The sequence below is a fragment of the Nelusetta ayraudi genome, unplaced genomic scaffold (assembly GCF_046127955.1).
Source record: "Nelusetta ayraudi isolate G7.1 ecotype Tasmania unplaced genomic scaffold, CSIRO-AGI_Nayr_v1 ptg000042l, whole genome shotgun sequence".
In the NCBI taxonomy this organism is placed as follows: Eukaryota; Metazoa; Chordata; class Actinopteri; order Tetraodontiformes; family Monacanthidae; genus Nelusetta; species Nelusetta ayraudi.
Window position 1 is genome coordinate 15,651,974 of NW_027466092.1, and position 26,494 is coordinate 15,678,467.

Below are 26,494 nucleotides of genomic sequence, written 5' to 3' on the forward strand. Positions count from 1 at the left end.
TTGACAAAACAGCTGGAAGTACAAGTTCGGCGAACTGAGGATCAACAAAGGGTATATCAATGCATTATGATTATGATTCATCGCTTGTGCAGGAGCCAACACGTGGTCTTGGTGACATCTGCTGGCCATGGAGAAAATAATTCTCAAACTTCTATGTGCCAGTCTTATACACATAGAACCCTAAACTCATGCACATTTGATTTAAAACTCACTAACTAGACTAGAGTCCAATAAACAAGCTCTGCAAACACAAAATAACAGTAAAAGAAAGTTCAGTATTTAAAAATGCTTTATTCAACAGAACCAATGGCCCATCATAAATGTTGTGTAGGTGCTTGAATTTCCACTGAAAACTTATAAGCCTATGGTCCAAAACCTGTTTGATGTATATGAAATCTATGGCTGAAATGTATAAAAATTTGTGGAAACAATAAAAACTTTTTAAAGTCATCTTGAACCACAACAGTATGGATGGAGAATGAGTCAAATAAAGATAGAAACAAGTAAACATTCAGTCATCAGTGGGCAGGGGGAAAAAAACGTTTAAATGACACAACTTCACAGAATTCTGAGGACAAATGTTTAATTAAAATGAAAAAATACAAAGCGCTTTTTTTTTTATTCCCATGGTCTCTCTCCCCATATGTTGGGGATTATTTATGTTTTCAAAGGGTTTAAAATAAGAAAAAAATATTTTACAATGAAAACAAAAACATGTGTTTTGTGTCCATCTATGTAGGCTATTGTTGATTGTACTGAAGTGAGTGAACGACGTCTAGATGTAGTCCTGCTCACGAGGTCAGGCTGTGGTAGCAAGGAGACGGGGGGGTATGAAGATGGGAGGTGGAGGCTGCCGTGGCTGAATGAACATCAGTACAAGGCATCGGCGTTACTGCTTCGAGGCCTCTTGATTTTCTCAATGTTCTTCAGGATCATGTCATGTAACGTTACCTTTAGATAAAGAGAGGAAAACATTGCATTGAGTAATACATATAATGAAGTTGCAGCATAGATGTGAGCAACAACGGTCATGACATACATATTGATTTCTGAGCTCAGAAACTATTATCTTCAGACTGATGTATTCCTTCTCATCGATTTCAGTTACTGTGCGCCGATAGTCCTCCTGAGAGCAACAAAATAGAGCAGCTGTAATTACTCACAGTGAAAAAGTGGAAATATACATAATAAACATTATGACACGGCAGTAGATTACGATTAAAATTAAAGAACAAACAGTGATTAAGCCAACTTCATGGTTCATAAAGATGAGACGCGCATGGTCATCGACATTGTACGGTAACGGTTTGACTGCCCCCTAGTGGTGGCTTGCACACAGATCAAATTATTTTGGAAACCCAAAAATTTAAACAAATCTTTTTTATTGAGATTTTACAAAACCCAAAAAACCCAAAGCATCACAGCTTGTTTAGAAAAAATAAATAATCAAACGCTCCCTTGACACCAACGATACTTTTGTCTAAGTAAAGTGAGATATATACGTTTACAGTTTCTGGAAACAGTCACTTACCACATGTGGGTATTTTGCTATTTTCGAAACAAGCTTTGCCCGTGTGATGTAATATCTAAAAGTGAAAAAGATGAGATGATTAGCAATCCGAGCAAAATAGATTTTCAAGTGCAAAAAAAAAAAAAGTACATAAATCTAGTGAATTAAACCTTGATATTTGGTCGAGGTAAGATGCAGCTTCCCCTTCAACTGTTCTGAGTTCAGCTACCGTTTCTTCCTGGATGGACACCCCAAAGTTGTTGCCATCCTCTATCCTAGGGATCAGCAGCTGAACCCACATTTTGACCTGCGCAAGAACAGAACAAAAGGTCTGGGATTAAACCCATCTCTGCATCCACCATCCATCATCATTTTGAATTGTTGTCCTTTTGACCACTTACTGTGTTACATTTCTCTATGAGCGTCCTGATCTCTGGTTTGACCTTTTCAATAAGTTCAACAAGATTTCCATTGCTTTTCATCATACCACCGGGCATGACAAAGACCTTGGTGCCACTCACTGTTAAATAGCAACAATGATTACACATCAATGATAAGTAATTCAAGATGATGCATTACATGTAGCTGTTCTGACACTCACCAATGTCCTCATCACCTCCATCCTCTAACTTTCTCTTTTTGGCATTTTCCTGCTAATACAAAAGCAGAAGAGAACTTCGATGTCACCTCATAGATTTTATTGAATTTGCTCTACGCATTTATTGTCCAAATTGGAACCTTACAGATTGTAGTCCATCATGCAGGTTTGGCAGCAGGATGGGTTCTGGCACCGTCAGATTGATCTCTGAGTGAATCTCTTTCAGCTCAGTGATATTTATGGCTGGATCCTGGATAAAACAGATTATTTTTTACTTATGTGTCGGGGTCTATCAAGATTGTGGGGTAAAACAATTGCACACTTGCAGAAAAATGAGTGCCACAGTGATCTTCAGATGTTTTTTTTTGTTTTTGTTTTTAAAAACACACAACCAGACATTCAACATCAAAACCTCATTTTATGAAAACAAACAAACAAAAAAAATCAAACATGGGAGTTCATACCTACGGAAGCGTATTGCATTCACTTGGCAAATAAATAAATTTGTTTTTCAGTGTAATTATTTTTTTTCCAGCCCATTTTTTCGTGCTCATTTTTTTTTCCTGCCCTGTTTTTCGTGTAAATTTTTTTCCATCCTGGTTTTTTATTTTTATTTTGAAATACCGCAAGAAAACAGTAGACGGGTGACTCTACGGCATGGATGTGCTCTACGGTGGTGACATGTAACCAGTCTGAATGCACTTCAAATGCATCATTTTGTATCCATGGAGCATGCCATATTTATCAAATTGATCCCGGAGAAACATTGCGATGTCGAGAATATCTGAATGGGCTTTCCTTCGAAACAACCGCAAAGTCCTCAGATGCCTACGTAAAGTTGATAAACTATGTCACTTAAAGACAGGACTATTTCCCAGTGTCTCAAACCCATGTCAAAATAGAATTTGATTGAACTGAACAAGCTGGCCATGTTTGCTTCCATTATATGGAGCTCTCAATGAAAGAATGGAACTCGGGGAAAGTAAGGCGAAAAAAAAAAAAAATTCACGTTTTTTTTTTTAAATTTGCCAAGTGAATGCAATACGCTTCCGTACATACCAGGATTCATTATGAATTGAACATAAAACTGACCTTGAGAAATTGATCAAGTTCCAGTAACTTCTTTGGGAAAAAAGTAGCAACAAGATCTTCTGCCTGCAAGACATCAAAGGTGTTGTTGAAGGTCTTCCCTCTAAAACCAAATCTTTACTGCACCGTAGTTTACAATACATTTTGGTCAAATTAAAAAAAAAAAAAAAAAAAAAAAAACTTACTTCTGAAGTTATACGTTCTCTGAAAGCATCAACCTGCCAAGACATCAACCAGAAATCAGATCGGATAAAAACGTAACATCAATTAAATGCCCCATTATCGGTTTCAACTCAAGAAAAACCAGTTCTGCCCACACCTCAAAAATTCTTATAACACATCAGATCATCCGCAAGGATCCCTGACTTTCAATGTGGAGCTCTGCTTTCATCTACTTTGCGGAGTGATGAAGTCATGAATCAATGACACAGACAACATTGACAGCAGTGAGCGCTCAATATGTTGACCAATCTGCGAACCATGCACCGGACAGGTGCGCACTGCCCCCCCCTCAAAAAAAAAAAAAAAAAAAAAGTAATATAAGTATATATAAATATATATATATATAGAAAGAAAAAAGAAGAAGTAGTGAATGCGCATGATCAGCAAGAGCCTCGTTTTCAGGTCGGAAAAGTCGAACGTTGCGACCTGAATCACGCCCCCGATTAGGTGACGAATTCTTAGGATTCACCACACACCCGATTACAATTTATATTTGCATTATTTAAGTATAGTTGTGCAACTTGATTGTGAGGTTTTGGATATAGTGTATAAGCAATATCATGAGGCAACGCGATGCTATCACGACGGCAGCTTGTTGACCCAGCAGCTAAGGCCTTTCTTTTGTTCGCATGCCCGTTTAACGCCATCTTTACAATCACCTGGTACATCTAACATAAACTTCGCCTCACTTTTACAAAAGCTGGATCCGCCGGGAAGCAGAAGCGCCGAGAAGGTTTGGCAGTGGCAAGCGGGAAAGAAGCCGCTTAGCCAGCCGGCAGTTAGCCGTCATTAGCCCCGGCCTTATCATCGCTCTGCCATCAAGATACACAACGTGGCTAACATGCTAGGAAGGAAAATAGCAACAACACGCTGTCATATCGTCGACTGGGATTCCCGATGAAAAGGCTTACCTTGGTTTTAATTCCACTGTCCACCTTAAGGAGTGAAGACATCTTATGAGGTCAGAACGATTGTCCTAACAGCATTAAAATCCCGCTCCTGGATGTGTGGCTTATTACTACTCTGCCACACTTGTGAGGTGAGCTTAGAGATGACGTCGTCGACGTGCGACCGTTCGAGAGCGACGTTCCCCGTGACCGCATGCGCGAAACGTCACAGTATTTTTCTCGACGCAGCTGACGATGTAAACAAGAGCAGACAAGACGAGGGCAACGGGCATTACACAGGCCGGCGTCGCCGCAAATCATAGCCATTTTGTCCGCGTAAACGGCTGATATGGGGCTGCCTGTGACCATTAAAGTGAACTTCCGGGGAAACGTGAAGAGATTTCTGGCTCAGGATCTGGAGAAGTTGGAGTGGGAATCCGTGGAAACCTGGGTAAGCGGCTAACCGAGCCTGCTGAAAAGCGCTGGCGCAGTTAAGCGAAAAGCAGGCCCAGACACGGCCCGAGCACGTAAACAATAGACCACCCAAAGGACAGAAGAGGAAATGTCAACACAAATGCCGATAACAAACCCCACGAGGTCTTGACCTGAGGACAGGGAAACCCGTTCACTTCTCTTTGAGGTGTTTGTGCGGTGGATAGCGGTATATGTGTCCGCCAGACAGTCATTATGGATGTTTTCATAACACGCGCGCTGATATCGAATCAAGTTCCTTGGTAATAAGATATTCTCTAACTTTGTTGGCAGATCAAAGCATCATTCGGCATCAACCACTTTCAAGTCAAATACTTCGATGAGGAAAATGAAGAGGTAATGACGTGTATTAAGGCATTTTAAAACACCAAGCTGGCCTGCGAGGATGAATGTGTTGGCTAAAGTGCGTCTTTGCTCTTTATTTCAGGTTTGCATAAACAGTCAAGGTGAGACTGAACATTTGGCACTTGATAAACATTGAAACGAATGTCTCCCTGAAATGTTAAACACGACAACTAAAGTGAAATCACTTATACATTGCCTTATTTCAGATGAATACGAAGAAGCCATGAAGGTAAGGGGCACTGCTTGCTATATGCTAATACAGGAAATCTGTTTCCATATTATAACAAAGGTCGAAAATAATAGAGTAATAAGACAGTGAAAGGACAATAAAACAATAGCCACTTAAAACGACATGACTAAAAATGGTCTCAAATGTATAATTGACTGTATAAAATGCACTTAGCTCTGAGTCCAATTCAGCTGTATGTGGATTGCGCCATAGCATCATAAAGTTGTCTCAGGGGAATTTGATGAACGTGGCTATATCAAATATCAAACCAGTAGTTACAGTAGCAGATGTTATTAAACATAGTATTATTACTATGTCAGGAATATTTGTATTATCAGGTGTTCAGTGGTACAGGCGATATTCTTCTTAAGTATAAACTTCATCAAAGAAGGAGACCTTTTAAAGAAGAAGAGTGTGTCTACATTCCGAATGCAGACAAGGACCAATCAGGAGTGAACATGTCAGGAATCATGCGTAGATTCACCCAGAGGTGTGTCTGACTTCAAAGCATGACACATACAACATATGCACACTTTTTCCAGTGTGACAGCAATCTTCACATTACATTGGTACACAGTAGCACGTATGTCTTAACATTCTGTAAACTGTTTCAGTGTGAATAAATATTTTAACAGGAGGTATGAATCCCCCCCCCCCCCCATATGTCACATGTATGTCACTTGTTAAGTTTAATGTTGGATTCTTACAGAGTGCTGAGAAGCAGGGGAATCAGCTGCACATGAACGTGTACAAGATGAAGGGGCAGGCCTGCGGAGGCCCGCTGAAGACGGAGGTGAAGGAGCTGAAAGGAGACCTCCGGCCCGCTCCACCGTATCCTTCCAGGGTGAAAACGGTGGACAAGGGCACACAGGTCACCCCCGAGAGAGAAGCTGTACGTAACTAGGCCCATTCTCTTCACCTCTCCCTTGAAACATTTGCGTGTGCTTACTGCGGTTCAGGCTTTTATGTGCGCTTACTCTGCTTTGACATTTTGTTTTTCTCAGGAAAGGAATGTGCCACCCTGGTCAGTGTACTTGGCCTAACTAGAAGTTTGGTTTGATGCCTCTCTGAATTTATTTTTGATACAGGTAGCAGTCAAGGACACTAAAGGGAGCAAACCTGAGGATGAACCGCCTCCCATGTGGTTCAGATCGTACATGGAGAAGGTGAGAAACATTTATTTTCTTTTTTCTAGTTAGTCAAATAACATCCCCACCTTTCGCCTCCTGACACCATGCAAACCTTTACAGTTTAAAGATGAGGTGGTAAAAGAGGTGGTGGAGAGGATGTGCAGCGACTTCTCCGGCCAGTGTTGCACCCACAAGTCATCCGATGAGCACCTTGAAGCCAGTGGGCTGAGTGACGGTCCAATAGGCCCCCGGCCAGGCCCCTCCACGTCCAACGGATCACTCGGCTACACCCCCAACTGCAGCAGCTGCAACAAACTCACCTCTGAAGGAGCTTACAAGTGCAGGTAGACTGGAGTCTTAACCAGTGAATCCTGTCGTAACAACTTTTTTGTTTATTTATTATTTTTGTTCTCTGTGCAGATTTGAGTTCTCCTTTTTTGATCTCTTTGCTTTTCAGTGTGTGCCCGTCCTGCATCCTGTGTGAGATGTGCAGACATAGCCATGACCCCAGCCACAACCTTGTGAGAACCAAGACACCTCTGTCCATCCCTGAGCATGGAATGTCAGGAGAGCTGAGGTAAACCGTCTGTGACATAAGAAAACATCTAACTGCACCTTCTTCTTTCAATGGTGCGGGGAAAAATATACAAATCAGGTATATTCAAAGTAGGAAATGTGTCAGTAGCTACGTACCTGAAAGGGTTGATTTGTTGTGTGTATGTATGTATTTTTCTCTTTCAAAAAGTATTTTTGATAGTCGACAAATAGGTGTTCCTGATGACATTTCAAACCAGGTTCCCAAGGCGAGGAGACAGGACAGTGCGTAAGGCAGAGCGGCAGCGCCTCAAAGCTGAACGGAGGCAGCTGAGAGCTGAAGTGAAGGAAATCAAGAAGAAACTGAGACTGGAGAAGAGAGGGCTACAGTGGAGCGCTCCTTTTACCTCTGGCAGAGGCAACCTGACAAACATGGCGTCCGCGTCAACCCAGGTCCCAGCCCTGCCCCCTCCTACTGCCTCAGATACAGCCTCAGGTCCAGCCCCAGTCCAAGGCCCCATCCCTGCCCCGGCCCCTGATCCCCAGGCCTCCAGTCCAGAGTAAGCGCCACCTCGGAAGGGTGTCCAACAGTGCTGGGTACCTCGAAACCCAGCATGGATGCAATAAAGTCTTCTTCTTTTTTTTCCAAGACAAGAAATCAAAAATATGCCATCTTTATAATCTAGTCTGTATGAGTGTTACACTGGCTGCTCTGGGGTGGTGGAAAAATGTTGGAACTACCTCAATTTGAAAACTGCTGCTGCTGCTTCTGCTTCATAGATTTTCTAAGAAAATGCTTTTCAGCTCCCAAAAACAAACAAACAAAAAAAAAAGTTTGGGGTCCTTTTTTTGATTCGTAGAGAACAAAAAGATGGATTTTTTTTTTAATCACGAACCAGGGCTCTTTTCAACAATGCTCTGTACACTTGAAACTAGGGGTCCTGGGGTGGCACACACGTCCTTGGTGCCCACTATGGCTGCCTTGTTTCTGGATGAAAATCTGCCGGACTTCACCCGTCTGGAGCCTGACACCAAGTTCATCAAATACTGGAAGATGAGGAACTCGGGCACTATCAGCTGGACCCCAGAGACTAAGGTACTCCTCCTGTGCTTCGAGAGGAGAGGCTCCACACTCTCTGCCCCCCAACACCAACCACCAAACCACCACTACTCTTGCTTCACTTCCACTCTTTAAGTCCCCACTAACACCAGCTAAGATTTCCTGCCCAGCCTAATTCAACTAATGGCCCGTTATATCAGGGATGTTTATTATTGTTTGATTCAGTTAAATCTGTGTCGTGCTTTTAAGTTTTAACTCCTGTCGTCAGCTGAATGAGCGTGCGAGTGTTGGCGAGTGTGTGTTGCGGCTGCACGTTCTTGTCTTCGTGCCCCCCCTTTTTTTCCGCATGTGTTTTCCCATATTTGTTTTTTTTTTGTTTTCCTTTTTATATTCTTTTATATGTGCGTGTGCGGGCACCCAGCTGACCTTCATGTGGGGGAACCTCGACCTGGCGTCAGAGGCGAAGAGGGAGGTGCCAGTCCCCTCGCTGCTGCCCGGACAAGTGGGCGTGGTCAGTGTGGCTTTTGTCGCCCCCATGATGGAGGGGACGTACACCTCCCACTGGCGACTGGCGCACTGTGGCTGTCAGTTTGGCCCACGCGTGTGGTGCAGCATCGTGGTCGAGCAGGGCGACGACCGCGATGCGCCGGGACATCCAAGCAACCGACTGGCAAGTGTGCAAACCGGTGACACGCCGAGAGCTTCTGCTGTTGACACGTGTATTCATTATGTCATTTATTTTCTACACGTTAACAAAGAGTTTTTTTTTCCAAGCCTGTTAATTAGTTAAAAGAAACAAGCAGATATATATAAAAATAACCACACACCTGCAGAATAGTTCTATAATATGTTATAATGTAATGCAACAGTCATCGGTATACAAGGTTGGGAAGACTACTTTGCAAATGTAATTGGTAACAATTACAAGTTACCCTATTGAAAATGTAATAGTTTCAATCAGTTTGTCAAAGTAATGTAACTATTTACATTTGATTACATTTTGATTACTTTTTTTTTTTTCAAATTTTCAATACATGTTCTCAGCTGCTTAGACCTTACAGTGTTAAGCGTCCAACAGTACCCAAAACAACAACAACAAAAAGTAACAGCCATAACAAGGTCAAACTGCAGTACCTCTGGTTGCAGTGACATCATTCTAAGATCCAAAATCAGAGCATCATAAACTACTATCTTTTGAATCAGCAAAATGAATCCAATTTTTGAAAAGATTCTTATAAACATTGGTCAGACATTTTCCAGTAATGTAGCTGATTACAATGATCTTACTTTTTGACGTTATGACTTGAAACTTGTTACTCCCCAACACTGTAGGCATGTTATTTCTCACATATAGATTTTTTTTGTTTTAAGTTGAGAGCTTAAGAAGGAACAAATAGATTTCTTTATCAAGAAACATATGCATACATAGGTAAGTACACTAAGTACAATATATGCTTACATAGGTAAGGTCTACGTGACTGCTGTTTTAGGTGTGTGATGATTAATTGTAAACAGCACATGTGAGCAGGATTTTAATAATAATAATGATAATAACTTCATTTGTCATTGCACATTGTACAACAACATTTTTAAATGGATCTTCAGTCAAGCCACCAGCTACGTTCCTTGTCTTACAGTATCAGCTGTGGTATTAACAGAATAAAGGGTCGGACGCTCCATGTCGCTCCACTAACAAAGGCGTTGTTGTGTGTGATTCAGAAGGATGAGCTGAGGCCTCTGGGTAAGCAGAAGGAGGTAAGGGACAAGGACAGCTTCTGTGCCGACCTCAACCATGAAGACTTGTACTTCCCCTCGGTCGACCTGCTGACTGCACAGGTGCACACTTTCATCCCCTCCCCAAAACTGTATTTCACCCTGCAGATCTACTGTGTTGCTCCAACCTTTGCTGGATAAGAGAACAGTGATGTTTGATCCAGTTTGGTCCAGTTTTTTTTCTTTAAAAAAACAAACAAACAAAACTATTATTTCAGGATCTGCTGTCATTCGGGCTGCTGGATATAAATATTGTGCAAGAATTGGAGAAGATTCCCTACAACAACCCAGTGGGTAAGGAAAGCGCAACTACGCTTACATTTCTACTTCACAAAGCCTCTCTCTGTAGAAAAGAAACACGCCTTCAGTCATGAAAAATCACGTTTGCTTTCTGTCTTAATTATATCGTAGATTTGACTCCATGCATATCACCCGTGCCCCATGATACACCAGCACTGGAGAAAGATGGAGAAGCTGCTTCACCGATGAAGGAGGACGATGAGGTGACGGGGGTCAGGAAACTCTTTGGTAAGACACTTTGTATATGGTGGGCTTATAATAGTTTGCATGTGATCATGATGTTATAATCATTAAGGAAATGTAATAATCATCGTGATTCGACAAGGAAAGGTTGCATGAATGGAATTAGATCACGTCAGACTCTCAGACCTAAATTTTTAAGGAAATGAGCAAAAGTTTTTATGATGTTTTTTTGTAGGTGTGGTGAATGTCAATGACTGAATCTCATGCATATGGTTAAATGATTTTCTGATATTTTAATGAATACAACGAAGTTTTCTACATTTTTAGGAATAATAAAAGAAATCATTAAATTTCTCATTTGTTGTGTTTCTCTCTGCAGTGAAACTGAGGCAACAGAGGGAGCTGCTGGAAGCTGCCGCCCAGGATGAGGACAGGGAGGAGGAAATCAGTGGAGCCCAGTTCCTGTGCGAGACAGTCATCCGCTCACTCACCTTGGAGGAGGCCCCTGATCACAGACCCCTGCGCAGTTTGCAGCAGAGCGCTCGCAAAGCAAAGCGTGAGTGTCACCGGGCTCCTCCTGAGTCCATGTGAGCCAGATATCAGAGAGGAGAAATCTCATCCATAACATTTTTCATATTTTACTCCTTAAAAACCCAACAGTAGTCTCACGTGGTCCCAGCTTTTGCTTGGAGAGCGCTGCTCAGACTCCGAAAAATGGAACCGAAACGCAGCAGAATGGAAGTGAAGAGCTCTGTGCCGTCAGACTGGAGAGTTCCGCTGTGCTGCCCAGCTCAGGTCCTGACCAGAGCAGGCAGGAAGAAGATGTAAAGCCAGGTACGCCGGTGTTATTCCCATTTTCCCAGAGGTTTCAAATGAGGTTTTAAGGTTCTTTAATTACAATTTCTGGATGTTCCTTTTACTCCAAAAGATGTTTTGCTGGAATCAGCCACGGAAAGCCTGCAGAATTCACCCCAAGGTCACGAGAGTGACGATGTCGTAGTTATCGATGTCATCCAGACCATCAGGAACGAATGGGAGGCTGAAACCAGAGGAGATGACTGGGAGGAGGTCAGTTTTATCTACCCGTGTTCTTCCTGACACGTATGTTATGCTTTTAAGGTAACAGCCACGTCTAAGCGTTCCTCTCCATGTTGCAGGTGAGCAGCCAGACTTCCTCTATTTCCTCTTGCGACGATTACATCATTGTGCTCCCAGACTGCTTCGACACCAGCAGGCCTCTGGACAAGTCGACGTACAGCTCCACCACGCCGCTGCCCGATGGCGACGCTACAGCTGCTGTGAGCTGTGTCGAGGCAGACGTCGTGCTGGAGAACGAGGAGGCGGAATCGACTTCAGTAGCGGGACAGGATGGTCTCAGCCAGGTCAGGCAGGAGGGGCCAGAGGACACATGGCCTCCCACTGTCGCTCCGACCAGCAGCAGCAGCAGCAACAGCAGTAGCAGCAGCAGCAGCGTCAACCACATGCTGTGCGCCTCCCAGACGCTGGACACTGTGACTCTCACCCCTGAAGTAGTGCCACCACCGGGGGCGCCGTTGCCCACTGAACCCTTGGTGTCACCACCGGCCCTCTACTCACCCAGGTTAGGCTCCCAACATGGATAAATAGCAAAAATATGCTGTGTCTCCTGCTCGGTTTGGGCAGAATTTCTTTTTCTAAGAAGAGAAAAACAGCTAACCAGCAGATGAGAAAAAAACTCAAAATTTGTTACAGTTAAAGCAATTAAAATGGTACAGACATTTATTTAATAATAGTATCTGTCAAAATATTAGCCCACCTTGTATTATAATAGAAAGGCAGATTTGCGCATTTTATGAAATAACAGCCTTTGAATAAAGTCCAGCAGAAAGGCCAATAATCACTTTTTTATTGGATGCACATGAAAAATGCATTTCCACCACATCTCAACTCAACTGTCACTGCCTGTAAATCTACTAGGGATTGCATTCAAGGCACAAGCAATATTTGTTGTGTTAAACCCCTCTTAAAGCAATCTTTGGCTTAAATATAGATGTAGATTAGCAAACAAAAAGGCTTCAACCAATACTCATCAGGCAGATTTGTTTAAATACAGTTTAAATGTACTATAGATACAACACCCTATGCATTCTGAGACTGCAAATATGTTCTTTGAAGAGCTATTTGGAGAGACACATCCTGTCCATGGCTTTATTATATTAACCTGGATTTGGTGCTGCCACTTTACCGATTTTTTCCAGTGACAGCCGGTACAGTAGCAGAAAAAAAATCTCATGGAGCCCAAAAAGGTCCATAACAATTTATTTTCTTTCTATTGTATATTTATAAATCATGGAGGTTTTATGTTGCAAAATTGGGTCAAAAGGCCATAAAATCCCCACAACAGCCTGTATTCCGAGAGTGACGCCTCGGCTTGTTCTGATTGGCTGATGCTCTGCGATGAATCATGGAAGTTACAGAGACTTGATGGGAAGTGACACTATTGCACACTCTCTATGAACCCCATAACCCAGAAGCCAATTCCAAGATGGACGTTTTGGCTGTATTCGTCTGACGGGCAACAACAATAGTGGAATGGGTCACCATCTTTGTCCCGGACTTAGAATTGTTGTTACAATGTATCTGTCATTCCTGTGTCATGGATTTTGACTAAACCTCCATGGTATCCCTCTTCAAATAAACTGCAACATCCCTTATCTTTATCTTTACCTTTATCTTGTGCACGTCCAGGTCTGAGGCACTGTATTTGGCCGAGGACCCCAGTCCTCCAGCCCATGATCCATACGAGCCACCTCAGCCGCGGGTCCACTTAAATGGTGAGTTTACCTTTGGAATGGTCATTCACATACGTTCTCTGTACATGTAGGATCAACATGTTCTGTTTTTAAGTTTACATAAGATGTGATTCCATGTCTTAAATCAGTTTACCACTTTGTGGAGTCTGTGGTGAACTTAACGTAACGAAGGAAACACATTAGTACCCTTTTGTGGGTAGACGGGAAGCGCGCACACAGTTTTGCACGCTATGTGGATTTGATGATTCGGCAAAACACTCTTTTTCCTCATGTTTTGCGTGCTTGGGCCGAGTTATTTCCCTTTTTTTTCCATTTCTAAAAAAAATACTGTGTCTCTACGTTCTCTGCAGTATCATCTGGTTTGTCACGATCAGCTGGCTCAGCATCCAGTGCCTTTGAGACCTACAACCCCAGACCCAGCAATGCTCTGCTGCCAAGGTGACCAAACCCCCCCACCCCCCTCCTCTTTTTTCATCCCAGAGTCTGGCCGTCTGGCAAGGTTGTACAAATCTCCTCTTTGTCTTCAGGGGGCAAGGTGGCATCACCGAAGGACTTGTCAAAGGGGCCCTTTATGTGGCCACATCTGCTTATAAAGCCCTCTTCACCGGACCAAACTGCTCAATACAGGTAGGGGAGTGGAGACTAAGCAGCCAAAAAAAAAAATCACAGCATACATTTACACCTAATATCTGAATCACATTGAGATTCCATCGTGTACTGCTCCCACTTTGATACTTGTCAGACCAAATGGAGACTGGATGCTTTTGGTCACCATGGCTCTGGCACTATGCATGCTTTCTCCCAGTTGTCCCTTGTTGGAGTTCCTGTGTTTTCATCTTTTTCTAATATCAAGCCACCTGGCTATATGCTTATATGCTTATGAAGTTGAATGTGGTTTGGAGACACATTTTGGATTTGCTCTTGTTGCCATCATGCTAATAATTTTTTACTGTTTTAAAAAAAAATACTTCTTGTGTAACTGTACTTTATTGGGTTATAATCCAGTTGGTTTATTTCAATCATCTGGAAAACACAGTCACGAGTTGTAATGAAAGTAACTGCCCTGCAGAGTCAGCCAGGTGTGTCACTGGGGCCGTTGGCTGACTCGTGTTGTCATAAAAGCTCTGTAAAATATAGCGTTATGGTGGGTTGTCTTCAAGGACTGACTGCTGCTACACTGTAAAGCGCAGGGGATGGTTGCATTGACTTTAGGTGATTGTACATTCAGCGCTTTCTAATGATTTGTTTTCCTGAAATTGTTTGAAATTTTATTTTAATTTATGATTATTTAACCATATTTTTTCTGCCCAAAACATTTTAGTAAATTCGAAGTTAGACCAACTTACTCAAAATAATCCAAGAATTACCCTCAATAGCATGCTCCATGTATGAATTGTGCAAAAAAAAAAAAAAAAAAAGTTCTTCTTTTTCCCTACAGTGGGGTCTATTGTTGAGCAACACTCAGCTGCAAAATGCAGTGGCATGACATGTACAATAGAATGGTGTCATACACCAATTGTGTGTTGTTGTGGTCGTTCTGCTCCGCTCCTGGGCCTAACCCAGCAGATCAAACCAAAATAACACCGTTCAAGGCTAATGATATCATCGCCTGCTAAAATTGTGTCCTAAATAGTAATTTAGTAGCAAATAGAAGGGTATGTCATTGTTGTAGTGGATGTACAACATTTACTAGAATGCATAGACTACACCATCTAGCAGTAAATATATACATAACTCGACTTAAATAATAAGAGAGCAACATTTTAGGATTAACAGATGAAAACCTGCGTGTGATGAAGTCAGATGGACTTGGTCAGGAACTAGTTAAATAATACTTTATTTGATATGTGAGGCTATATTTTAAGTGGAAAAAAACCCAAAAAATTTTACACAAATACTGAGTGTATACTCACTTCAATTATTAGTGTAAATATGCATCATCCAATTAAACTAGGGCTTAAATAGGATTCTGAAGTGGCTTTGAATAAGCCTAAAACTTTCTCTCTACCCCTCCTCCCCTCTAGCGCGGTATTGACCCAGCCACCAGACAGGACCCTTCCATGATGGCGATGCTGCTGGAGATGGGCTTCAAAGACGAGCGGCTCAACCAGCGGCTGCTGAAGAAGCATGGCTACAGCTTACTGCGCACAGTCAACGAGCTGGTGCAGATTGCTGAGGACCGGCAGGACAACGCTGTCAACTCACAACACTGAGCAACAGGAAGTGAGACTACTGACGGGGAGGGGTGAAAACAAATGTGCTTAACCTTAATGCCTAATTTACAAATGGAATACGTAGACTCCGATACATAATGCATCTCTCTTGATAGATTCTCAATTCTAAATTTCCAATTGCTAAAGCTGTTGATTCTTGGATAGAAAGGATTGAAACAGAGAGGAGGATTGAATTGCTACTTCTGCCTTTGCCTTTAATTTAGCATCAATATTTTTGCTAAAGTGAAGCGCCCATGTCAAAGAGCATTTTGCAGTGTTTCAGCTCTCCATCTTAGTGTCTGTGTGGCTGTTGTAGCTGCTTCCTTGGCACTTAAACATAAAATGTGGAAAAGACTTCTTGCTTCAAAGTCGTAAGCAAATGGTTCTGAGAAAAAAAAAAGAAGCCAGCTAGCCTTTAGAATGACACTGTCAAAGCTACGTGGATATATTCTGCTTGTTTTAGAGGGGGGAAATGACGTTGTTCAAGTTTCTCTCAACCTGTCGTAGTGAAATCTGCCGAAACAATGCAATCTTTTCCTGTATCAAAGTACTGTTATTCTAGACGTTGACATGTGGAATGTATACAACACCTGTCCTAGTGGCACGCCATGTGAACTCAGATGTTTTTCTACTGCTTTTTAGGAGACGCCTGCATGACAGGTAGAGGCTTTAGAGATGAGTCTTGTTCTCGTGGTCTTAGCAACAGTCACAGTGGAAGATGTCTGCTTTCTTTGCGTCATTGTATTAAAAAAAAAAAAAAAAAAGTACTCAGTAATAACGATAATAACAATACATCCCTGCCTGCATCTCTGTCTTCTCCACCACACACCAACAGTTACTGTCTCTGAAGATCAAAACAAGATGTCTTTAACAACACATTCCTTAAACTCACAGTGGAATCAAGTATATTTTATTATTGCCTTTTATGAAAGATGATTATTAGTTTACAGAATATATCTATAAATCTATATCTGTGTATGTGTACATGTAGTGATTTGACATTTGTGGCGTGTGTGTGTGTGCAGGGTTTAGTTAATGTATGCCTCTGTTGATGGAGATTTCTCCCTCCTGTTTGGCTGTGTGGTCTGGGAGTGTTGATTAGTTTATTTTTGTTTGTTTTTTTTAAGACATTTTACCCTCCTAAATTATGTCATGTTTCAAACAATCACATCTGAAAATATCTACTACTGTGTGCTTGTCATATTCTTCCTCTGCCAGAGTGTAAACATTACATACCCTTCAACTGTCAATCTGCTAATAAAACTATTTGCACATCCCATGGTCTCCCATCTCCCTCAGATGAAATACAGAAATGTGGGCCATACACAAAGTTCATTCTGAAATAGGATGAGCTAGGCTGATAAAACTGAGGTTATTCTGACGGCGTTGCAGTTTTACCAGTATGGAAACAGGGTTTTAACCTTTATTGGCTCAGTAAACGACTTAGCTAAGGCTATTATGTAAACCTGTGTGTTGTTGAAGGGATCCCAAATCCAAATCATTCTAGCTGTGAAGAGTTAAAAGTTGCGTGAGGCACAATGTGTAGGTATTAGTACTTTGTAAATTACAAACTTGGCACATCTTTTGCATTATACGACGCAAAACGTGTTATTTCCACTTACAAATGCAAAAAGTAAGTTGTAGCTGTACTTTGTTTTATTACATAAGCCAGTTGTGCTGAATTACAAAAAAGGCTTTAACATGTTTTATTTTTTTAAAGTGTCTAACTTCTACCACAGCTAAACAGCCAATGGACTAATGAGATTTAACCTCACTATAAGGTAAAGATTGAAACATGCTGTCTTCAGATCAAGTCCAAAATTGGCATCACACAACAAACATGAGCCTACCCACGTGCCATCAGTGTGTTAAACATTGCAATGGCACTGCCAGTCACACAGTCAAACAGGACATGTGATTGAACAGGGGATTTTTTTTGTGTGTGTGTGTGGGGGGGTACATCATGATGTTTCCAAATATTATGGTCGGCCATTAGCAAATTAAGTAAATCCGGCGACAAGTTGGCCTACTTTAACGCATCCTGCCCTGCTGATACTGTATATTGGACATAATCCTCATTTAAATGATAAGACATAAAAAAATAAAACATTAAAAAAAAACTTGCTGGTCAGTCATTCTGAAACAGCCCATGTGATCAGCAGCAGCCTGGAGGACGGTCAGTCTGTCGACTGTAAGAAAAGGAGGAAGTGTTCCTCCTCCCCTCCCCGCTTCTGGTTTTTATCATTTTCACCAACTCCGTTTTAGACGGGAAATCCTTACCGAAGACCAAGTCAGACATGTAGGTACCTGTGTTGCGATCCATTTTTGGTACTATATATATATATGTATATATATATATATAGTTGTTTTTCCCCATCAACTTCGGTCGAGTTTTAAGGTAGGTGAGGACGACAGACGAACTGCTTGTACGCGCCATCGGCTCGACGTGTCGTGCGTGTCGACGGTTCATCGCGGCAGGAACACATTTTAGCGACACCTGCACAAAAAAAGATTTATATCCTGGAAGCTGGGCCGTACAGTCTTAACAGTGACTTTGTAAATGCCATTTCCTCTCTATATATTTTTTAGTTGGTCTCAGATATAGCGGGGAAATATCACTGGTAAACAAGTAATGAACGTGTAACGCGAAGGATTTTTATATTACATATTTGATTTTATATATGAAGTCCAGAGCTACAGATTCGCAACTAACTAACGCACGTTTTTATTTTATTTATTTATTTTTTTTTATTTTTTAACGTTGAGTTGGGTGCAGTGTGCCAAGATGTCAAAAATGTTTGTTGTTGTTGGACATAGTATCTGAGATTTGACCTACTTTCACTTGACGTAGGTTTGCTTCAAAACTTTAAACTAGTAAGCTTGCACTGTTTGGCCTGTCGTCGTTACAGTAAATTAAAGTGGACATCACAGACTTAGTTTTTCTTCTTCTTTCATTTTTCTTTTAATGGAAGGCTGTGCTGGTATTCGACTCTTGTTCACAAAACAACTTCCTGTCAAACACGTTGCAACGGTCTCATAAGACACTTGTATGCAAACTATTTTTTTTTTGTTTGCTACACGAAGAGGCTGGCTTGAAGGTGAATAGCAGTGGCACATCCAAAAGCGAAGTGGTTTGGCTGCACAGCTGTGTTTGTAACCCCAAACAGCCAACTTGTAAAGTGGGGGAACCTTGGTGTAAAGCGAAAGTCGCTGTGTGTATCTAGAGCTGGAGGAACTTGAGTCCTGCCAGTGTGGTGAGCATTTTAAGCCACTGCATTTCCGTTTTTATTTGTTGGTCGGTTGGTTTATTCTACGTTATTCATGCTGAGTAACCAACCACACGCAGTGCAGGCAGATTGGACATTTTTTCGTTCGGCAGGAGGAACTCACGTCTGTCTCCAAAGAACCTTTTTTGAGAGGAGGAACAGAGATTGTGTGGAAATACTGAAGCTCCTGGTATTGTGGTGAAATAAAGATGTGTTGCACGGGAACGTGATACTTGTGTGCGTCTTTACAGTGAGCGTCGTTTTGTTCAATTAAAGCCACATATTTTCTGCTTGAAGTTCAGTATCATAAAATAATGACATAGCCGGCATCACTTCTATGCCTCAGATTCTGGTCATGTCCTGTCACACAGCTGAGGAAATACCGTTTACTGATGTTTCACAGTTTTAGGCCCTTGTGATCAGTGTGTGTCATTGGACAGTTATTTCAGCCACAGCATTGGTTCATTTGTGTACTTTCCCTCTTTTAGGTTTAAATTGTGCCTTTTCTTTGGGATTGAGTACTGACGGGCATGTCGGAGATAAACAACAACGGCACAGAGCAACCTGGTGGGACGTCAGGGATGGAGACGACTCGAACACTGAAACACTTCCCCCCGTATGGCACCATGAATGAGAACTTGACGAGGGACTGCCCTACCTGTCGAGGTATTGGACGAATTCCCAGAGGTTAGTTTTCAGACATTTCAAATAATCAAATTAATAATACTAATCAAAATCAATGAAAGAATGTTGACAAATTTTTTTGCTTTTCAACTGAGTTAAAAGGCAGCAGCCCGACTGTGTTGCGTCATTTCTAAAACATGCGTGTTAAGGACTAGTTTCATTTTAAACCAATTAGGTTAAAAACTTCTACAGTTTCTGTCTTATAAGGTCACTTTTAAATAATGTTATGGCTTAAAGTAAAAGTAACAATTCAAAAAAAACATTCTTATCATCAGGCCAAGAGGATCAGCTTGTTGCTGTGATACCCTGTAATGATGTCAGGCTGAAACCCAGACGCACGTAAGAAAATTGATTTTCTTTTGACAATCGTGAATTGTTTTCCAATTAATGAAAAAAATGTATTTAAAAAATAATAATAATAATAATAAAAAAAAAATTGTGTTCATAAAATTGACTTGTCAGATTTTATGGACAAATTCTCATCAGCTTTGCCAAGGAACCTGAACTGTCACTTGTTAATTCGCTAGTCAACTTTGCCTGCAGAGTTACAATGAATGACTTTTGCAAACTCTGTCTCTGATTTTGTCCATTTAAGTAAATAAATATGTGTTACGATCTTGGCAGAGATAAATCCTCTCTGTGCTATTTGTGGATTAATTGATTAGTGACATTGGCTGTGTCTACTTCCTGTGTGGTTTACTTGATAATGCATATGCATTTACATTGAAGTTCCGGTCTTGGTCTCTTGCAGGAAGCAGTACGTGTTCACGTCCATGATATTGTGTCTCCTCCTCTGCTCCCTGATCCTTTACTTCCTGTTCCCGCGAAGTGTCTCCGTCACACCTGTGTCAGTGCTTTCCGTCATGGTGTATTTCTCCCCACATGCAGTCCTGCTGAAGGTTACGGTAAGCCAACAGGAGCGCACCAACCTGGAATATAGCCACAGCTCTTTTGAGTTTTGCAGTTTTTTGCTGGGGCTCATTTTCCTATTTATTTTGTTGCCACTTTTTGAGCAACACACACTCAAACCATATAGCAGACAAAGGGGATGCAGTTCAGTCCTTAACAAAAAAGAAACTATATGCATAAAGAACACGGCAAAAAGATATATGTAACTGAGCTTCTGTTAGCCAATTTGCTAAAATGTCCGTGTCAGCCACATGATCCACTTTAGTATGCTGCTTTGCTCGTAAAGGACAAAGTTACAAGTTCAGCTGCACCTAATGAGTTACCCTTTTCTCCCTAAGTAGAACTTGATCAGCATCACCAATGACAACTTCGTCACAGTCCAGATCTTGGACTTCAACGTCCAGGGTGTAGTTTCTCAAGCCATCGTCACTAAGAACCAGATCTACAACATAAGCACCCTCCAGCCCCGTTCCCAGAAATCTGTGAGTTTCACACAGAATAACAAACATTCATTTAATTAACGGATCATGCAATCAGGAATGTTTCTTTCTTTTGCAGTACACTATCGAAATCGACCTCCCAATCAAAGACGAAGGCTTGGTGTAAGTTTGAATATTAAGTTTGACTGAAGGGTGAATATTGTTGTCTACCTGAGTGTGCATGTCCACATGTTGGCACTTTTTCTGTTTCAGCACTTATTGCGAGTCAGACAAGATCAAGATTCGAACATTATTTTTGGAGATGCAGTAAGTGTCAATCTATCTTGAGCAACATAAAACAGAAAGAAAAACATATTGAAAAAGCCAAAGACATTCTCTTTGAATGTCTTTTGAATCTATTGTCCTAGAGGGAAATTTCATAGAATATCATTTAATGGAATGTTACTCAGAAAATGTCAGACTTCTGAGACAAACCTGAAAACGTTTTTTGTTGTTGAAAGGATTACAGGACAATTGCATTTTGAGCTCAAGAAGCTGAGAGCTAGTTGACAAAATGTCATTTTTGTGTCATTCTTATTTTTCTCCTTTTTATTGACTTTGTTAGAATCCCAGACTTTAACATAGTTATAGCTATTCATAGTCAGTCATATGAATATACAATCAAGAACTATGCTCAAACATTAACCAATAATTCTTAAGAGCAACTTCCTTAGTAAAAAAGTAAAACAAGAAACTGTCTTGTGCTTTTTAAAACATCCAGTAAACACAGAAAAGCCTTTGTCTGACTTTTTGTCTTTCCCTTTTCCTTCGTTTCACTCCCTGTAGGATGACATTGAATATTTCTTACATTTCTCACTCGGAGCTGGTCACTGCGGAAGCCTATGAATATATCGACTGTGGCACCAATCGAACGACCCCGCATCCTGTGAGAGACACCTGAAAAGAAAAAAGGGGAAAACTTGAGGAATTTTCCCTTTTGCAAAGCACTCTTCTAACATGCATGCCTTTGATGGGTGAATTAAGTCTGTGAATATGCATTTGTGTGTGTTGTTTTAGCACATCTAAGGACATAAATCAACCACTACAGTGCCAATGTAAAAATGCTGATTCTTCAATAGCATTATATCTGAATTGGGCTTTAGGCGTATGGACCAGTTTGTAAATCTTTGTTATAGGGACACTGGTCTATTAAATAATGTTGGTAAAAGTAAAATATTGAAATTATTTCTGTGATATGATGTACATTCTTTTTTTTTTTTAATCTACAGAACTATTATATTGTTCTAGAATTGTCAATGGGATGTATACACATATGCTCTGGCGACCTTGTATATTTGCACTTTATAAACTGTTTTCCTCTCTCTCTCATCTTGTGAGAAATCATCATGGCTACACCACAGCAAACAGAGTTAAATGAGAGATGTCAAAGATAAGACGGCCTATATTCATTCCATAGTGTGGAAATTCACACATTAGAGCAGAAACTAAAGAAAGCTGAACATGCAGTGTGACAAAAAAAATAAATTAATGATTACTTTAGACATGCAAGGCAACAAGCCAAAAAGGAAAAAGCATCGCTTCTTCCATTTGGGCTTTAATATTATTATTATTATTATTATTGGAGGAATATTGGCTTTGTAGTAAAGCAGCAATATTTCTTTGCACCAGAAAGTCTAGATCAGACCAATTTAGCCGAGCTGTTGTCTTTCTGAGAGTGGACACAAGGTGGAGCCAATGCTATTTGAGGCAATTTGTAGGCAAATTCAGATTTTATGAATAAAAAGCTAAACTAATACCTACGGGAAGTATTAGAATACATTCTGCATTCATTCTGTGTAGTTGCTACGTCCTCAGGCGTAGTCCAGGGAACAAGGAGCAATATTAACTGTACCTGGAAATAAAGAGGAGAGGGAACTGTAAACCCATTAGATATTTATTGAACAGAAGTACCCCAAAACAAATTACCAAAAAGGGTGGAAGTCAAATTGAAACTTCCCCAACGGAAGCCATTGATACATTAAAGCCAATTTACAACATGTGGAATCCCAAAATTTGGCATAAATAAAATAGACTCACACTGGAGCTGGTCACCAAATAAGACAGTCCAAAAGCAGTATTATGCTGGAGCGGGACAGACAACTAAACAAACAAACTTGCACTAACTTACACGTGGCCTTCATAAAGGGCTTTAGCTGCTGTTTAACACAATCGAGCTCTACTTCTCTGCTGTTGATGCACACAAGACTGGCTGCTGCTCTCAAGCCTTTGCTCTGCTCCAGCCTCTTGCCGCAGGTGTGTGTGTGTGTGTGTGTGTGTGTGTGTGTGTGTGTGTGTGTGTGTGTGTGTGTGTGTGTGCAGAGAGAACATCAACAAGGCTCAGAGGTTTTGACAGTCGTACATTCATTCTAATTATAAAATTAATAACAGGAATAATCAACCATAAAATGTGCTGTTTGGCTCACTCTGGTAGGTAACATACAGTACCTATTGGATACTTCCAATAGGTACTGTATGTTACCTGACGTCAGGCCATCATTGTAAATAAGAATCCGTTCTTAATTGACCTGCCTGGTTAAATAAAGGTGATGAATGAATGAATGAATGTTCTATGATTACACCGGTGTTCTAAGTTAGAACACCGGTGTGATGTTTTTTTTTTTTTTTTTGTAGAACTGAATCCTTATTGACTTGTCCAGGGTGTCACCCTGCCTTCGCTCTATGACAGCTGGGATAGACTCCAGCAGACCCCCGTGACCCTGAGCTCGGGAATAAGCGGGTATAGAAGATGGATGAATGAATGAATGAATCCTTTTTTTTTTCTTTTTTTTTTAAAAAATTATTATTATGCTTTACAATTTATATTTTCTTCCAAAACACATAGAAACCTAACCAAATGTTTTTTGCCCCAACCCTGACATGCTGTCAACAATAACAACATTTGAACGAAAAAAAAATAATCCTAAACATTTGCGCGAAACCCAATTTTACTTTGCATATCTTATGAACAAATGTGACGGGCTGCCATCACGGATCATGCACGTACTCCTCTTTGCCGACAGGGGGCGCGGAGCACCGGTTGCTGTGACGTCATCGGGCTGTGGGTTACCGAGCGCTCGGGTCTCTCCCGGCGCTCAGCAGAGAGAGCTGCTGGAGGAGGAGAGGAGCGGACGCTTCCCTCTCTACTCGTCCGCTATGGAGCACGTTCCCTCCGCTCATCTGCAAGGTGCGAACACGTAAGTCTCCCCTCGCGCTGACGAGGGCACTTTGTCTTTTAAAGTTCACATTTATTACAGTTATAGTGGACTTTTAGCCGGTTTACGACTGCCTCTCCCTACTCCCTACGCGTCATATCAAGTTATTAACTGCATCCGAGATGTGTGGCAGAAAATTCAGACACAGTCTCTGAGTTTTTTTTTTCTTTTTAATTTGTTTTTAATTTTAACGTTAATATGCAAATTTATTGAATATTTTCGCGGACCAAGATAATTGTATTGGACGTTTTTATGGGGTGTGACTACCATCCATCTTCTCACACACACCCACTGTGCAGCTGTTTGATGGGTATCGGGATGTCAACAACAACAACAACAACAACAACAACCGGATTAGTGCAGCTGCAGCTCTCCTGACTCGCTGTATCCAGCGGATGCACATAATCCGTCCGGCCAGTGCGCCCGCAGCAATCATCCCCCCACCCCCACTCAAGAGGGGTCTTCCAGGTTTTACTGCTGTAAGAAGATGAAGCTCCAGATAAACCGAGTCCACTAATTTGCAGTGGTTTTCTCCCGTAATGTGACATGGAGCTGATGGCGCAGCTGCGTCCCAGGGACAGCGGCGCAGAGGCTGACTGACAGGTCTGACCTGTGGACAGACGATTGTCCGCAGGCCAAGTCTGATGACATTCCAACACCTCCAGCTGATAACCTGTGCTCTCTGGCCCTCTGTTGTTGGTCAGGTGATGCTGCGATGTAGCGTGACGCTGCAATGTACCGGTGGCGAAATTCACACATTGCCCTCTCATTAACTCTGCGTTTGTGTCTTTTTGATAAGGTTCCCCCGGCACCGTCTCTGAGGACACGCAAATGCCAAGCCTCCCGAAATAGAAAGGCGGCCGACACCTCGTCACCTCGCCCTTAAAGTAGGTGTCGGTCATGGGGAACCAGCTGACCGACATGGCTCCCAGCGCGCCCTCCTCCTTCTTGCCGCAGCTCCACACGCTGCACGTGGTGGTGGTGGGGCTGGACTCGGCCGGTAAGACGTCCCTGCTCTACAGGCTCAAGCTGAGGGAGTTTGTGGAGACCATCCCCACCAAGGGCTTCAACACGGAGAAGATCAAGGTGCCCGTGGGGGCGTCCCGCGCCGTCACCTTCCAGGTGTGGGACGTGGGCGGCCAGGAGAAGCTGCGGCCGCTGTGGAAGTCGTACACGCGGCGGACGGACGGGATGGTGTTCGTGGTGGACTCGGCCGAGCCGGAGAGGATGGAGGAGGCCCGGGTGGAGCTGCACAGGATCAGCCGCACCTCCGAGAACCAGGGCGTGCCTGTGCTGGTGCTGGCCAACAAGCAGGACCAGGACGCGGCCCTGTCCGCCAGCGAGGTGGAGAAGTGGCTGGGCCTCCACGAGCTGAGCGCGCACACGCTGCACCACGTGCAGGGCTGCAGCGCCGTGGACGGCCGGGGCCTCCAGCCAGGCCTGGAGAAGCTGCACGAGATGATCGTCAAGAGGAAGAAGATGGCAAAGCACAGCAGGAACAGGAAGAGATGAGCTCTGGAGTGCAAGGCTGTGGACTTTACGCACAGATTTATCCTCTGGTGAGACACTTTCAGGCTCAGTTATCCCCCTTTTAGTGGCGGAGTGACCTGTGCCAACAAAAAACAATTACCCGCGGCCTCTGGTGCAGAAGTGAATGGATTAGTTCATAACAAGTGGAACAGCATCGACGTATCTGCGACCTGCAGATCTGCAGCTGCCCTCTTTGTAAGATGAATTTGTAGATTGGGAAGGGAACCTTGTTTGTAGTCGGTCCTTAATAAATGCTTTCTACACACATTTTAAAGATTTTTTTCCACTATAGTGTTCATACGTGAAGGCTCACAACAACAAAAAAAAGGTGGATGTTTGCGTTCCTCCACAAAATGTTTTATTCCACATTTCTTGTGTCAAGGTCTTAGGAATTCTTCCTCTGAATGAGAAGACATTTAAATAGAGTGGCGACAGCGCACATTTTCATGTGAAATATTATTATTATTTTTTTGCCTTGCCACCACTGTTCCAATGTGCATTCCCCTCTAAACCATGAGAATAGCGTTTATATAAATTGTACATTTTTGTAACACTGAAGACTTTAATAAATTGATGCTCTGCACACACTACCTGCATCTTTCTTTGTAGCTGGCATTAATAATATTAGAATCAAATTGTTTTGGTGTCCTTGGCTGCAACAAGTCTTTGTGGTCCACTTGTGCTCGCTGTGTGTTGACTGGCACCAGGAAGCTGTTTTTCCTGTTTGTCATGATGATAACCCACTTTTTTTTTTTTTTAAGGTGGATATAGTAAGCAAGCAAACTTGTGATCTTAGGAGACCATTCAAATAACTGCCATAGGACATGCCGGTGACTAAGAACTGAGATATAAAAGAATTACTCTCTAATCATGGCCAATGTGGCTTTTCATATGCATGCATATTTGACTTCAAATTGGGTCGAAATGAATGGTAAAAGAACTTCTTATCTAAAGTATGAATTTCTTTATCTGTGTCTGAATCGCTTAAAGCCTGCAACCATTCACTCAATTCTGATCTTCCAGCTGCTGACATCAGAGCCTGCTTAGGTTGTTGGTT

At 42.0% G+C, this 26,494-nt stretch overlaps 4 protein-coding genes across 6 annotated transcripts; 3 read left to right on the forward strand and 1 right to left on the reverse strand.

Annotated features, from left to right (window-relative positions):
• Nucleotides 1-271: 271 nt before the first annotated feature.
• Nucleotides 272-4,468, reverse strand: psme3 (proteasome activator subunit 3). 2 transcript variants are annotated; one of them, XM_076034861.1, is made up of 10 exons: nt 4,331-4,468; nt 3,383-3,415; nt 3,201-3,263; nt 2,254-2,358; nt 2,112-2,160; nt 1,912-2,030; nt 1,681-1,817; nt 1,532-1,586; nt 1,040-1,126; nt 272-951 (listed from the first exon to the last, which is right to left on the reverse strand). In XM_076034861.1, exons 1-10 carry the CDS (start codon nt 4,370-4,372, stop codon nt 871-873), a joined length of 771 nt encoding a protein of 256 aa, XP_075890976.1. In that variant the 5' UTR covers nt 4,373-4,468; the 3' UTR covers nt 272-870. The 2 variants fall into 2 exon arrangements, with proteins under 2 accessions (XP_075890976.1, XP_075890975.1); XM_076034860.1 differs by having other exon boundaries at nt 2,112-2,163.
• A 149-nt stretch (nt 4,469-4,617) lies between these two features.
• nbr1a (NBR1 autophagy cargo receptor a) lies at nt 4,618-16,634 on the forward strand. The gene is made up of 22 exons (XM_076034862.1): nt 4,618-4,757; nt 5,072-5,134; nt 5,226-5,244; nt 5,350-5,372; nt 6,082-6,264; nt 6,461-6,538; nt 6,623-6,846; nt 6,960-7,079; nt 7,297-7,596; nt 7,973-8,132; nt 8,518-8,766; nt 9,816-9,932; nt 10,088-10,163; nt 10,281-10,397; nt 10,732-10,908; nt 11,013-11,186; nt 11,281-11,420; nt 11,510-11,952; nt 13,080-13,165; nt 13,495-13,582; nt 13,672-13,771; nt 15,169-16,634. The coding sequence occupies exons 1-22, from the start codon at nt 4,656-4,658 to the stop codon at nt 15,355-15,357; spliced, it is 3,228 nt and encodes a 1,075-aa protein (XP_075890977.1). The 5' UTR covers nt 4,618-4,655; the 3' UTR covers nt 15,358-16,634.
• An 863-nt stretch (nt 16,635-17,497) lies between these two features.
• Nucleotides 17,498-22,019, forward strand: tmem106a (transmembrane protein 106A). The gene is made up of 8 exons (XM_076034863.1): nt 17,498-17,656; nt 19,112-19,310; nt 19,583-19,646; nt 20,059-20,212; nt 20,558-20,698; nt 20,775-20,818; nt 20,909-20,962; nt 21,482-22,019. Exons 2-8 carry the CDS (start codon nt 19,154-19,156, stop codon nt 21,594-21,596), a joined length of 729 nt encoding a protein of 242 aa, XP_075890978.1. The 5' UTR covers nt 17,498-17,656; nt 19,112-19,153; the 3' UTR covers nt 21,597-22,019.
• A 1,697-nt stretch (nt 22,020-23,716) lies between these two features.
• arl4d (ADP-ribosylation factor-like 4D) lies at nt 23,717-26,024 on the forward strand. Of its 2 annotated transcripts, none has more exons than XM_076034865.1 (2): nt 23,717-23,879; nt 24,707-26,024. In XM_076034865.1, the coding sequence occupies exon 2, from the start codon at nt 24,808-24,810 to the stop codon at nt 25,417-25,419; it is 612 nt and encodes a 203-aa protein (XP_075890980.1). In that variant the 5' UTR covers nt 23,717-23,879; nt 24,707-24,807; the 3' UTR covers nt 25,420-26,024. The 2 variants fall into 2 exon arrangements, with proteins under 2 accessions (XP_075890980.1, XP_075890979.1); XM_076034864.1 differs by having other exon boundaries at nt 23,719-23,889.
• The last annotated feature ends 470 nt before the right edge of the window (nt 26,025-26,494 follow it).